The 13411-nt window shown below is 46.4% G+C and overlaps 1 protein-coding gene and 1 long non-coding RNA gene across 3 annotated transcripts in view; one reads left to right on the plus strand and one right to left on the minus strand.

Moving 5' to 3' along the window:
- Positions 1 to 13411, minus strand: part of sgcd (sarcoglycan, delta (dystrophin-associated glycoprotein)) — a 275576-nt gene that overhangs the window by 228153 nt on the left and 34012 nt on the right. For both annotated transcript variants that reach the window (XM_070878108.1, XM_070878109.1), the window contains exon 2: positions 10426 to 10614. In XM_070878108.1, coding sequence (XP_070734209.1) covers positions 10426 to 10614 — 189 coding nt within the window. The remainder of the gene's footprint in view (positions 1 to 10425; positions 10615 to 13411) is intronic.
- LOC139262878 (uncharacterized) overlaps positions 1 to 13411 on the plus strand; it is a 151655-nt gene that overhangs the window by 91987 nt on the left and 46257 nt on the right. The gene's annotated exons all lie outside the window — the stretch shown is intronic.

The raw sequence follows: 13411 nt of genomic DNA on the forward strand, positions 1-13411 counted from the left end.
AGAATATTCAATGGCTCAAACTAAGTTGGCAAGAGGGACTTGGGAAAATGGTAGTACCTCTGTTATAATGGAGTTGTATATACAAAGATTGGTGTGCAAAATTAAAGCACAGGGTATTGGGGGTAATGTACTGACGTGGATAGAGAACTGGTTGGCAGACAGGAAGCAGAGAGTTGGGATAAATGGGTGCTTTTCAGAATGGCAGGCAGTGACTACTGGGGTGCCACACGGCTCAGTGCTGAGACCCCAGCTCTTTACAATATATATTAATGATGTAGATGAAGGAATTGAGTGTAGTATCTCCAAGTTTGTAGATGACGCTAAGCTGGGTGGCGGTGTGAGCTGTGAGGAGGATGCTAAGAGGCTGCAGGGTGACTTGGACAGGTTAGGTGAGTGGGCAAATGCATGGCAGATGCAGTAAAATGTGGATAAATGTGAGGTTATCCACTTTGGGGGCAAAAACACAAAGGAAGAGTATCATCTGAATGGCGGCAGATTAGGAAAAGGGGAGGTGCAATGAGACCTTGGTATCATGGTACATCAGTCATTGAAAGTTGGCATGCAGGTACAGCAGGCGGTGAAGAAGGCAAATGGTATGTTGGCCTTCATAGCTAGGGGAATGGAGTATAGGAGCAGGGAAGTCTTACTGCAGTTGTACAGGGCCTTGGTGAGGCCTCACCTGAAATATTGTGTTCAGTTTTGGTCTCCTAATCTGAGGAAGGACATTCTTGCTATTGAGGGAGTGCAGCGAAGGTTCACCAGACTGATTCCCGGGATGGTAGGACTGACATATGAGGAGAGGCTGGATCTACTGGGCCTGTACTCACTGGAGTTTAGAAGGATGAGAGGGGATCTCATAGCAACAAATAAAATTCTGATGGGACTGGACAGGTTAGATGCAGGAAGAATTTTCCCGATGTTGGGAAGTCCAGAACCAGGGACACAGTCTAAGGATAAGGGGTAAGCCATTTAGGACTGAGATGAGAAGAAACCTCTTCACTCAGAGAGTTGTTAACCTATGGAATTCCCTACCGCAGAGAGTTGTTGATGCCAGTTCATTGGATATATTCAAGAGAGAGTTAGATATGGCCCTTAAGGCTAAAGGGATCAAGGGGTATGGAGAGAAAGCAGGAAAGGGGTACTGAGGTGAATGATCAGCCATGATCTTATTGAATGGTGGTGCAGACATGAAGGGCTGAATGGCCTACTCCTGCACCTATTTTCTATGTTTCTATGTTTCTATAAAGGGCTGGATTTTCAGTTTTGCTATTTTCGGGGCGAAAACAGAGGCGTGACTGAAAAGTTGCATCCCGGGTAACGTCTGCGCTGTATGGAGAAATTTTTGCCATCTGGGCCGAGGGTGCAGCGCACAGGAAGGTGTTGTACAACTTTCACACCGCAAAAATGGGAATCACGGCAACTAAAATGCAGAGCCGGGAGCGCTCCAAGAGAGGCCTTGGGAGGGGAAAAAAACAGAAACATTCCAAAAACATTTCTCACACAACACAACACAAATTGCTACAAAAAAATAAAAGAAAAAGAACGTACATTTATTGCACCTTTTCTACCTCAGCACCGCCGGCAGGGCTGAACCGCTCTGTTTTCCTTGGCAGGGAATCGCGGGACATGCTTTGGGGTGTATGGGTCGGGTGCAAGTCGAAACTACTGCTGGTGTCACAGTGAGAGGCGTTGCATACCCGGCACAAATCTTCCCGACGGTGCTTCTAAGGTCTGCCGCAAAACCCGGAGGATCGCGACCAGACGCAAATGCCGTCCCATTTTTCGCCACTCCGGGGCGAAACCCAGAGCGCAAAGGTGATGAAAATCCAGCCCAAAGAGGTGGAAATTTCTTTAGGCACGTTTTTTGGGCCTGAAATGAGTGCTGTGCGTGGATCCCACCAGGATCATTAACATTAATTGTGCGAGCTGCCAGTGCCAAAAGAGACAGCTCGCCATTTTCAGGCCACATGCCTCGCTGGCAGTACACAAAGTACACAAAGGAAAGACTGAGGGCAGTTGTCGAAAAGAAACCATTAGACTGAACTGCCAAACAGATCTATTTTAGTCCAATCGTTATAGAATCTGAAAACCACCAAGGTTCTTCCAGTTAGTCTGCAGGTACAGCAAGTAATCAGGAAGGCAAATGGAATGTTGGCCTTTATTGCAAGGGGGATAGAGTAGAGCAGGGAAGTCCTGCTACAACTGCACAGGGTATTGGTGAGGCCACACCTAGAGTACTGCGTACAGTTTTGGTCTCCTTATTTAAGGAGGGATATACTTGCATTGGAGGCTGTTCAGAGAAGGTTCACTTGGTTGATTCCTGAGATGAAGGGGTTGACTTATGAAGAAAGATTGAGCAGGTTGTGCCTATACTCACTGGAGTTTAGAAGAATAAGAGGTGATCTCATTGAAACACATAAGATAGTAAGGGGGCTTGACAGGGTAGATGCAGATCTAGAACTAGGGGCATAGTTTAAGAATAAGGTGTCGCCTCTTTAAAACTGAAATGAGGAGGAATTTCTTCTCTCAGAGGGTCATAAATTTGTGGCATTTTCTGCCCCAGGGAGCTGTGGAGCCTGGGTCATTGAATATATTTAAGGTGGAGATAGATTTTTGAACGATAAGGGAGTGAAGGGTTATGGGGAGCGAGCAGGGAAGTGAAGCTGAGCCGAAGATCAGATCAGCCATGATCTTATTAAATGGCGGAGCAGGCCCAAGGCCTACTCCTGCTCCTATTTCTTATGTTCTTATATTCTAATTCCCATGTTCGGTGGTTCAGAGCCTTAAAGGACCAGCAGCCCAAAACAAGAGACAGAATATTATTCTCTTGATAACTATCAGGAAAATATTGTCGTGGACAGAATGAGTAATCTTGTGCCATCTAGGTGATTGTAACTTCATTAGGATGCACAAACCTCAGGTTAACCATAGTATCACTGACAAACCATGTTGCAGTTCAGAACATGTTATGCAGTTACATCTTCAGAGTTGCAATACCAACTATTGATAAACCCACACAACTGTAGACTTCTCATTGACTGATCTGAAAATATTGGCATTTACATCAGGGAGAAAAGCCGACATTTGGGGTAGAATGTATGGGATGTTCTCCAATGACAAATGATCAGATGTCCTGGTTTAGCAAAGACAGTCAAAATTTTCACCCAATACCCATAACTGTTTCAGGGGAGTCAAGAAAGATTTTATGAGCAGGATAAAACAGAGTGAGGGAGAGTTTTTGTGTGTGCAAGAGAGAGATCATATGAGAGATAGTGAGATAGACCGAAAGCAGAAGAGATTCTCTAAGGGTGAGAATGATTTTATTGAATAAAAGAGTTTGATAGAGAGTATATATTTAAGAGAGAGAGAGGGAGAGATGGATATAGATTGGGAAAGAATGATTTTTCAGAGTGAAAGAGGGAGAAGTTATGTTTGTGAGAGAGATTTTTGAAGTTGAGAGACTAGATGGAAGACAGAAAAAGATTGACTAGGAGTATCCATTAATAGGTTACAGGTTAAACATCGTTCACTTTATAAGGGTACTCTTATGAGCTAGTTCAGTGACTGCCAGTCTATTACTACTTCATCACCTACTGTTGATTCTCCTGTATTGCCAGCTGCAAAGACAAGCCCCATTCTGCTGGCAGCATATTGCAACTGGAACAGGAGGACTATAATCACACTGCAGCAACACCAAACTTACTCTGTTACACTGAGCGAGCTTCAGTGAAAATAAATAATTGTTGTTCTCCCTGACTTTATTAAAACTCGGCACTTGATACTATCAGACTCGTGACCACCCTGCAACTGCATTTCCTGCCTAGATGATTTGGATAAGGAGCAGTCAAAAGAGCAAAGAGCCTGTAAACAGTGTTGGGCTGTGTAGAAAAAAAAATTAAGTAGAGGGAACCTAATTAATCAAAGGGGACCTAATTAATTAAAGTTAGAAACCAAAAGCAAGGCTGTGAGAAAAAATAAAAATACGTTCTGCGAACACAGGTAAAATGATAAAATTAGAACTCACAGTATAAACCAGACAGTTGGGAAAAATACACTCCAAGGCTAGGTCACATGGGGTGGTAAGAGATTATGGGAAACAAACGACGATTGAAAAACATCTCAATTGGTTGAAAGCAGTTAGGCCAAGAGGACAAGAGTTCGCAGACCTAAGAATGATGTGGCAAGTAACTTATCAGATAAAAGGCACACAGGGGAGGTAACGAAGCTTGCTGTCAATATAATTGTATTAACCAATTAATATAGTAGGTAGGCGAAAATTTTGTGATGCGGCAGGGAAACAACAAATGGAAAGCCTCCGCGCAGAACTTCATGATTTTGTATGTATTTTGACTGTATAAAAACAGTAACCCGACGATTGTTCAGAGAGAACGGCTGGTTTGGGTCACTAAACTCATGTAGAAGCTGTCTCTCTCTCTCATTGAGTACTTAATAAACAATTCTTTACTCCAAAACAGACTTGTGTCGAGTATCTTTGTAATACTCCACATCAGGCTGCTATCTGATATTGTACTGCAGAGCAAAGAACGACAGTGTGAGCTGGGGTCAACTGGGATATTCAATAAGAATGCCATTTAAAAAGTTCAGAGACTGCTGTGAATGATCAGTGAGACCTGGATGGTTTATAGATACTGCCTAAAAACTAAAATTAAGTGTTAGATGTTTACTGACCCAAGATACCGCAAAGCTGTGTTATGGGCTCAATAGATGAAAACCATTTCATTTTGCTCCTCACTTGTCTGGTAACTATATTTTTCCTAATGTGTAAAACCTAAAGAGCTGCTCTGTTAAAACATTTTGAAGAAACCTCAATTTAATGAGGGGTGGGGAGGGGGGGAGCAGGGGTTAGATCAGTTTCTATGAACAGACAGATGCAAAAGTAAAGAAAGGTGGTCAGATGGAAGAGCTAAAATAGAGTAACAAAACCTGGGAAATTACTGATGGTCTCATGGCTTTCTCTGCTCTCTTATGGAGCATGTGTTCGATGGAGAGGGAAAGTAGATGATCTTGTGGCACTGGGCATTGCTCTGATCCTCAGAAGACAGCTCAAAATGGCAGTGCTTCTCATCCATACTAGCAGGCTGCTACATACTCACAACAGCTCAGTCTATTTGAATATCTGGAATATTTGCATAGGCTGGAAGTTTGCACTAACACACTATGCATACTTACATAATTAAACATATTCCGCCCACCAGGCCCTCAATATAAATATTTTGCTGGGAACAGACCAATAAATTCCATTAAAATAGCATCCAAGATTTTTTTTTATGCACATCTGAAACAGCAACACTAGATTACAGCCATAAACGTTGCTCAGAATGTTTCTTTGGAAGTACAACTTTCACTGCAGAGAGAGGGAGGGAGTTTCAGGTTTAAAAATTAAGACATGCCCCAGGATCTTTTTCATGTCGGTGCTCCTTCATGACAGCACAGTAACTTCACTTCCATGAAGGAGCTTGGGTCACAGCCACTTCCAGCTTACCCAAAATAAGTGTTTAATCTTGAAAAGCTGAATACTGATGAATGTTGAATTTCACCCATCCTTTTTTGCTGGTGTCAGTTTTATGGAGATGGACACCTTGCATCAGGTTTATTTGACTGAATCCAATCTCTACCAACATGTACTTTCTTGGCATCACGCAACTGCTTTTCAAGATTTTTCTTTTCTGATTTCCGATGAGGTGAAAGGGTGAATGGGTTGATGACACTGACTGCCTCGGTTTGCCGGAGGACGGACCTATTTTGGGTTCATTCTGCAACCGTGGGCTACAATGTCACATCAGGAGCTCTGGAAAACGAAGCTGGATGGAGAGTGGCAGGGAAGATAAATGCAGGAGTGAGAATGAGAGAGGGAGAACAAAGGCAGAATGGGGACAAGCCGAGGGAAAAGATAGAGCAGCTGGAAGGATTTGGATTAACGGCCATTCAGCAGTATCAATGAGAAGGATTTGGGACACTTGCAATAGCATTACAAATTGGTTCCAATAACAGTCTGCAGGGTCCATAAAGCTCAGACTGCAAACTCCATCCATGCAGTATAGCAAAAGCTGCAGAACACAGTCCGTGTCATCTGAAACAAATCAGCACGTGGATCAGCACACCAGAAAATATGCAGTCCACGGGGACAGATAATTAACAATACACAATCAAGCTGCATTAACTGCATTTAGTAGTGCTCCCTTTAAATACATTAACGGTATTGACTAATTAAAGTTTTATACAAACAACTCCAAATCTTTTTCTCTATTAAGGCACCTTTTAAAAACAGTTAAATAATGGGCAGAACATCATTAATCATAAGCAACATTAATCTGAAGAAGTAAATAATTCGGGCATAGTAAAGGCTTTTAATTATCAGCAATCAGTTCATATTATGTAAAATCAATGCTGCCTTGCAGACTCAGCTTAGGCTTCAGCCACCTTTCATTTCCTCAAAAGCAGTCATTAATTAAATGCAAATCGTCACAGTCCATTTTTTAGGACCAGGATCTAATAATTGTATTATATCAAATCAACAGGGAGGAATGTGTGCCAACTGAGAAGGAAGTAAAGAGGAGGTATATAGTGCTTCTAATGTAACAGATGCCCCAAGGTGTTTCAGATATAAGCCTAAGGAAAGCAGGTGCCAAGAAAGGAAGGGAGGTCAGGAGAGGTGACCAAAGGTTTGATCACAGAGTTGAATTTTTAAGAGATTTTAAAAGGAGAGTAAAGGTGGAGAGCCAAAGAGGTTGAGGAAGGGAATTCCAGATCGTTGTACCCAGGCAGCTAAAGGCTCTGACACCATTGTTGGGATGAAAGGAGAGGTGGATGCACAAAAGACAAGAGTCAAATGGCTGGAAATTGTTCTCCGCCCCGTTTGGGGCGGATAATTTGAATTAGATGAAAATTTAGTCCCTGTACAGACGGGGCGAAGAACAGAGCGATATTGGTGATTTGGTTTTCTCGGAAGCCGCCTGTGCTCTCGAGCGCTATTGGAGATGGGAGAGGGGCGGAACAGAGTCGGGAGTGGGGCGGATGGCAGGCAGTGTCCATCACCACCGCGCTGACGTACCGCGTTGCGCTGAAGCTTGGCAACGTCTCTCCCCTTCACTTAAAGGGGAGGGATGCTTCGAGGCTGAGTGTGGCCTCCTTGGCGCCCACTGAGCCACCAGGGAGGGGTTCGGCCGGGCCAATAGCCCGGCACCCAAGAGGGGGTGCTGGGCTGCCTATCAGCAGCCTGGGCGAACCAGCAACTGTTATTGTCGGACTGCAGAGTTGGCCAACAATTAAACAAAATGGCGGCTGCGGTGGTGCACCATTCCCTTTAAGGGTGGACACGCCGCCCAGCCACTGGAAGTTTCCTGCCTCGCGAAACTGTCAGTGGCACTGACCGGCGACGGCCCCCGGGGGGAGGGGGAGGGGGTGGGGGGATAGAGAAGAGGGGAAGAGAAGGGGGGGGAGAGGGAGGGGGGGAAGAGAATGGGGGAAGGGGGGGAGAGAGAGCGAGAGAGAGAGAGAGAGAAGGGAGAGAGAGAGAGAAGGGTGAGAGAGAGAGAAAGAAAGAAAGGAGAGGGAGGCTGAACAGGCCGGGCCCAAGACTTTGGGCTGGGCCCACCCCCAGCACCAGATTTACAGGTAGGTGGCGTCGGGTCCGGGGTCCAGGGTCGGGGGTCGGGGTCGGGAGCGCGGGTCGGGGTCGGGAGTGCGGGTCGGGGGGGATGGCGGGGGGGCGGGGGCGGCGGTCGGGAGCGCGGGTCCGGGGGGGGGTCCGGAGCGCAGGTCGGGGGGGGGGAGGTCGGGAGCGGAGGTCGGGGGGGGTGTCGGGAGCGGAGGTCGGGAAAGGGTTGGGAGTGGAGGTCGGGGGGGGTCGGGAGCGGAGGTCGGGGGGTGTCGGGAGCGGAGGTCGGGGGAGGTCTGGAGCGGAGGTCGGGGGGGAGCGGAGGTCGGAGAGGGTCGGGAGCGGAGGTCGTGGGGAGGTCAGGAGCGGAGGTAGGGGGGGTCGGGTGTGGGGGTCGGGAGCGGAGGTCGGGAGCGGTCGGGGGGGGTCGGCAGCAGAGGTCGGGGGGGGTTGGGAACGGAGGTCGGGGGAGTCGGGAGCAGAGATCGGGGGGGAGCGGAGGGCGGGAGCAGAGGTCGGAGGGGGTCGGGTGCGGAGGTCGTGGGGGGACAGGAGCGGAGGTCGTGGGGGGGGTCGGGAGCGGAAGTCGGGGGGGGGTCGGGCACGGAGGTCGGGGTGGGGGTCGGGAGCGGAGGTCAGGAGCGGAGGTCGGGGGGGGTCGGGAACGGAGGTCGGGGGGGATCGGGAGCGGAGGTCGGGGAGGGGTTGGGAGTGGAGGTCGGGAGCGGAGGTCGGGGGAGGTCGGGTGCAGAGGTCGGGGGGGGTCGGGTGCGGAGGTCGGGGAGGGGGGGGTTGGGAGCGGAGGTCAGGGAGGAGGGTCGGGAGCGGAGGTCGGGTGGGGATGGGGGGAGGTCGGGTTAGGTCCGTTCCGGGTGGGTGGGGCGGGGGATCCGGTCCGGGGGCGGGAGGGGTGGGGGAAGCCAAGTTGGGTCGGGTCGGGTTGTGTAGAAGCAGGAGCTGGGCGTGGGAGGCAGCCTTATCCATGCAGCCCCAGTGAGGCCATTCGGCCAGGGCTAGGGGGCTGCATGCTTCGGGCCCCTCCCACACAGTTTTGGGTGCCTGGAGCTACTGCAAATGAACGCCCACTATAGCGCGCCTGTGCAGAGGTCCCAGCACTGTTTTCAGCGCAGGGACCTGGCTCCACCCCCCACAACTCGTGCTGCGCCGCGCCCAGCTCCAGAGGACCTGCAGGGAACCGGAGAATAGGTACGTTTTATTTAGGCGCACTTTGTGGCGCGAAAAACGGGCGTCCAGGTCGGGGCTGCGCCGTTCTAGGCACGGCCTGAAACCTGGGCCCACTGGCTCTATTTAGAAAGATAGGAAGGGAATCATGCGAGGATAGTGCCACAAAGCTGGGTGACAAATGAGTACAATGTAGTCAATCACGTCACATGCTGCAGAGATGTCAAGGAAGACTCGAAAGGATAAAACACCATGGTCACAGTCACAGAGGATGAGCTGAAATTAAGAACTCACTCAATCTAGTTTATTTTCACCAAAAAAGACTTTCTTTCTGTTCTTTCTTCTGCGCTTTCTATATTTTCATTCCACCTTCAACAGAATCATTTGTTTACAAAAATCAAGGTCTGGTCTATTTTGATTCTTCAATTTCCTGCTGGTCCTCATCACAAGAATACAGAGGGAAAGATTTTCCACTGGTGCCACTGGGCAAAAACAGGGCAGTGATATCCCTAAGATGGCAGGGAAAGGCTTATCACCTCGATCCACTCAATCCAACCGATGCTAACTTTGAAGGGCCAACTGAGTCAGGAGGCAAACCCCTTTAATATGCGAGTCAGGGTCCCATGATGCATGCACCAGGCAAGGGTCGCACAGGTTCAGCTGCTGGTCCAGCCGAATAGGAACACAGAAGTGAAGTTTTAATTTGTTATTGTGGTCAAAGAAAGAGCAGGAGTGCTCCTCAGGGCTCAACACAAACTACGGAGGCCACTGGTACACCAAGTTCTCTCCCCCCGGACCACAGAGGCCAACAGGGGCTGCCTGGTATTGTGGCAGCCCACACCGAAAGGTTGCCCCAGGGCACTCGTTTCCCACGTGTAACTCACCGGCCCTATGGCAATGAGGCCTGGCCCTCAAAATGGACCGGACTTACTGATGGGACAATCAGGCAGTTGCCAAAAACTCACCCACAATCAAAATCTGCCCCTGAACATTTTGGGAATGGGATAAGCTCATTTGGTCCAATAAACCCATTCCTTTTTGGTTAATTTTGCTTCCTTAATTACAGGGTTGGTTACCTCATGCCTTCCAGCAGCAATCTCACTGCTCAATCCTTCTCTCCAACTGTGATCTTAATCCCTATGGTCCAACTTGCAGCAAAATAGCAGTCTTCATTTTAAAAATATCACTGTTTTACAAAGTCTTGAATTGCAAAATCATGGCTCAACTATTGCTCTTATCATAGTATCAATGATCACGTTGATGAGCTAGCATATGCCTGCTGCTCACTGGCACAGTATGTTATGTATTATCAGAGCCCACAACTTTAGCAAGTGAGGGACCATCAGATTGAAGGTAACATCTTTCATTTTCATGAAATATAAGTAGTTGTAAAATTATCTCAGTACATTCCTCACAGTCAGAGTTTGTACAGAAACTCTTCATTACTTTTCAGTAGACTGAACTGTTTCATTTTAATGACAACTTTTAATTCGGGATCGTCACTGAACCGCAACTGTGATGGCCCATGTAATAAGAAGTCAATCTTCAAAGAAATCACTATACATGGCTTGTAGATTAGAATAAAAGCCCTTTTTTCCTGTTAGCTTATCTGAAGGACTACTTACTTTTGTAAAATTCATGACCTTCAGGATCCATATTGTCAGAGCGAGATTCACCAGCAGCAGAATCATCAAGAGGAGGACAAAAAAATAAAGGCACCGCTTTCGCCAGCCGTAAATCCCAACTTTGTAGACATATTGGTTTTCTGAGGTCTGGATGTTGTTTCGTTGAGTCAAGTACTGTTCTTGTGTCATCTGTATAATGAAACAAATCATTAACTGAAAGGCATTGAGATGTTTCTCATGGCTCCAACACCTTTTAACTCAAGATTGATGGACAACTGATGGCAAAAAAACCCAAAGGTGACATTAGGAAAAACTTTCTTAAGCTGTGAGTGGTTAGATCTGCCTGAAAGTGTGGCGGAGGTATGCTCATTTCTGCCTTTCAAAAGGGAATTGGATAAGTACCTGAAGGGGAAAAAATGCAGGGCTTTGGGGAAAGGGCGGGGGAGTGGGTCTAGCTGAAGTGCTCTTGCAGAGAGCCGGCATGGGCTCGACGGACCGAATGGCCTCCTTCTGTGCTGTATCTATTCTAACTTATGACTTTCCCTGTTGATTATAGTTTTGTGTACTTTCTAGATCATTGTGACAATTTTAACCTAACTCGTCCATTGGTAAACTGATGAGATTGGTGCAACGCTGATTTTAGACACCGTCCATAGAGAGTAATATTGAGCAGGATGTAAAACCAGCCTTCCACCCCATCACATGGGATTCCCGCCTGGCGAGTTAGATTAAAATTACACTACCGTCCCCCACCCAATGCCCCCTCCGGCATGTTTCAGGTTAAGGGGTGATCAATCAAGGTAGTTTAAATGTTAAAGGGATTCACTGAGGTAGATTTTGGGGGAATCCAGAACAAGAGGGAGCAATCTTAAAATTAGATCTAGGTCATTTTGAGTGAAATCAGAAAATACTTTTTCACACAAAGGGTGGTGTTAATGTAGAACTCTTTCTCCAAAAACCTGTGGATGGTGGGTCAATTGAGAATTTCAAGACTGTGATTACTTGATTTTTGTTAGATCAGGGTATCAAAGGTTATGGAACAAAGACGGGTGAATGAAGTTGAGGTACATATCAGCCATGACCTAATTGACTGATGGAACAGATTTGAGGGGCTGAATTTGAGGAACTCCTGTTCCTATTTCTTTCTCCTGGTCTCACAAAGGCAAAACACCAAGAAAAGTGTAGATACTAAAAATTTAATATTTTATTAAATGGCAAAAAAATTAGTTTCTCTCACTAACCCAAATGACAATTCTACTATGAGGCTCATGGATAGAAAAGTGCTGCTTTCCATGTCATTACGAAGATCAGCCTGATCACTTTCACACACTCTGAAACTGGTTTTCTGAAACAAAGGCAATTTTTCTTTGTTACGTTTTCCAAAATCTCATCTTTAACACCTCTCTTCCATTGGTCGGTTCTTGGTTATACAACCCTTCATAACCACTGTCTCTGTGATCTTCAGAATATATATAAATCCTATCGAAAGTACAAAAAAGCCAGGGCTCACTCAGTTGTCAGGCTAACTCTCCATTCAAATAGTACAATTCAGCAAATGTAATCAACTTTACAGTAAATAAACAAGGCTGCATATAGTGACATCATTATTCCGGCCAGAATGGAGACAATTCCCCCTGTCATTAATGCCTGGAGACCTTTTTTTTTATTGATTCACAAGGTGTGGGCGTCACTGGCAAGGCCGGCATTTATTGCCCATCCCTAATTTCCCTTGAAAAGGTGGTGGCAAGCTGCGGCAGTCTGTGTGGTGAAGGTCTTTTTCGTAGCAGCTTGGTACAACTAAGTGGCTTGCTAGGGCATTTCAGAGGGCAGTTAAAAGTGAATCACATTGCTGTGGGTCTGGAGTCACATATAGGCCAGACCAGGTAAGGACAGCAGATTTCCTTCCCTAAAGGACATTAGTGAACCAGATGGCTTTTTACAACAATCCAGTAGTTTTATGGTCACCTTTACTGATACTAGCATTTTATTTCAGATTTATTTAATCATTTGCATTGACATTACACAACTTTTAATCTCATGTCTCCAGATCATTGGTCCAGGCCTCTGTATTATTAGTCCAGTAACATAACCACTATGCTACCATGCCACTGCTGTAAGAGAATTGGTTTGATTTTACACACATGTATGTAACTATCACCCACTCATAGCATCTTGCTGGAGAATTCAACCTGCTTTAATAGGGAAATGATACTGCAGTTTCGGTTAGAGGCTCTTTTTAAATGGACACTGTAGATTGTTTGCTGTAGTGCACTGTTTAAACAGGCTCTGCTGAGTAAATAGACTTCGGCCCTGAAATTCATGGTCCCGGGAAGGACCGTTACTGCACGTTTGCGGCGGCCATTCGTCAAAATCGAATGGCCGCCGCTTTGGTCTCAAATGGGAATCGGAGGGTGAATTTCCCGTGGGATTAACACCCCAATTAAGATTGCAATTTTCAGGTTTGAAGGGCTAATAAGACTGGAACACTTTTTTGTGGTCAAAAAGCTGAATTTGGATCCCATGGCCGCCACAACAACTGCGGCGCTAATCGGGCAAAAAAGCTTTCTGGCAGCACTGAATTTCGGGGCCTTGGTTTGTTGTAAAATAGACTATTTGTTAGAAGTCCGGCCGTAAGTCCTGCCCTCTCCAACCTATTGGCTGACAGAGTGGTGTCAATGGACACGCTTACCGAAGAACACAATCAGCACCCAGCCTCTAGTTACACTTACAACACAGCGACCACCACCAACTCCTGCTTAGACCAAACATCCTTTGCTAAATTCACTCAGCACAAATGTGTCTTTTTTGCATTCAGTCAGACTCCCAGAGCTTAATATAAGTTTTGAGATATGGGTGTAGAACATAACATAATAACTGCATGAGTTTTTAGTAAAGCATTTCAAGGGATAGGAATTTATAGAATGGAGCATCAAAAAATAATTTTATGCTGCAAGAAGGCAATAAATAGGAGTTTTATGGTGCAGTG

Source organism: Pristiophorus japonicus, chromosome 4, assembly GCF_044704955.1.
Source record: "Pristiophorus japonicus isolate sPriJap1 chromosome 4, sPriJap1.hap1, whole genome shotgun sequence".
NCBI lineage: Eukaryota > Metazoa > Chordata > Chondrichthyes > Pristiophoridae > Pristiophorus > Pristiophorus japonicus.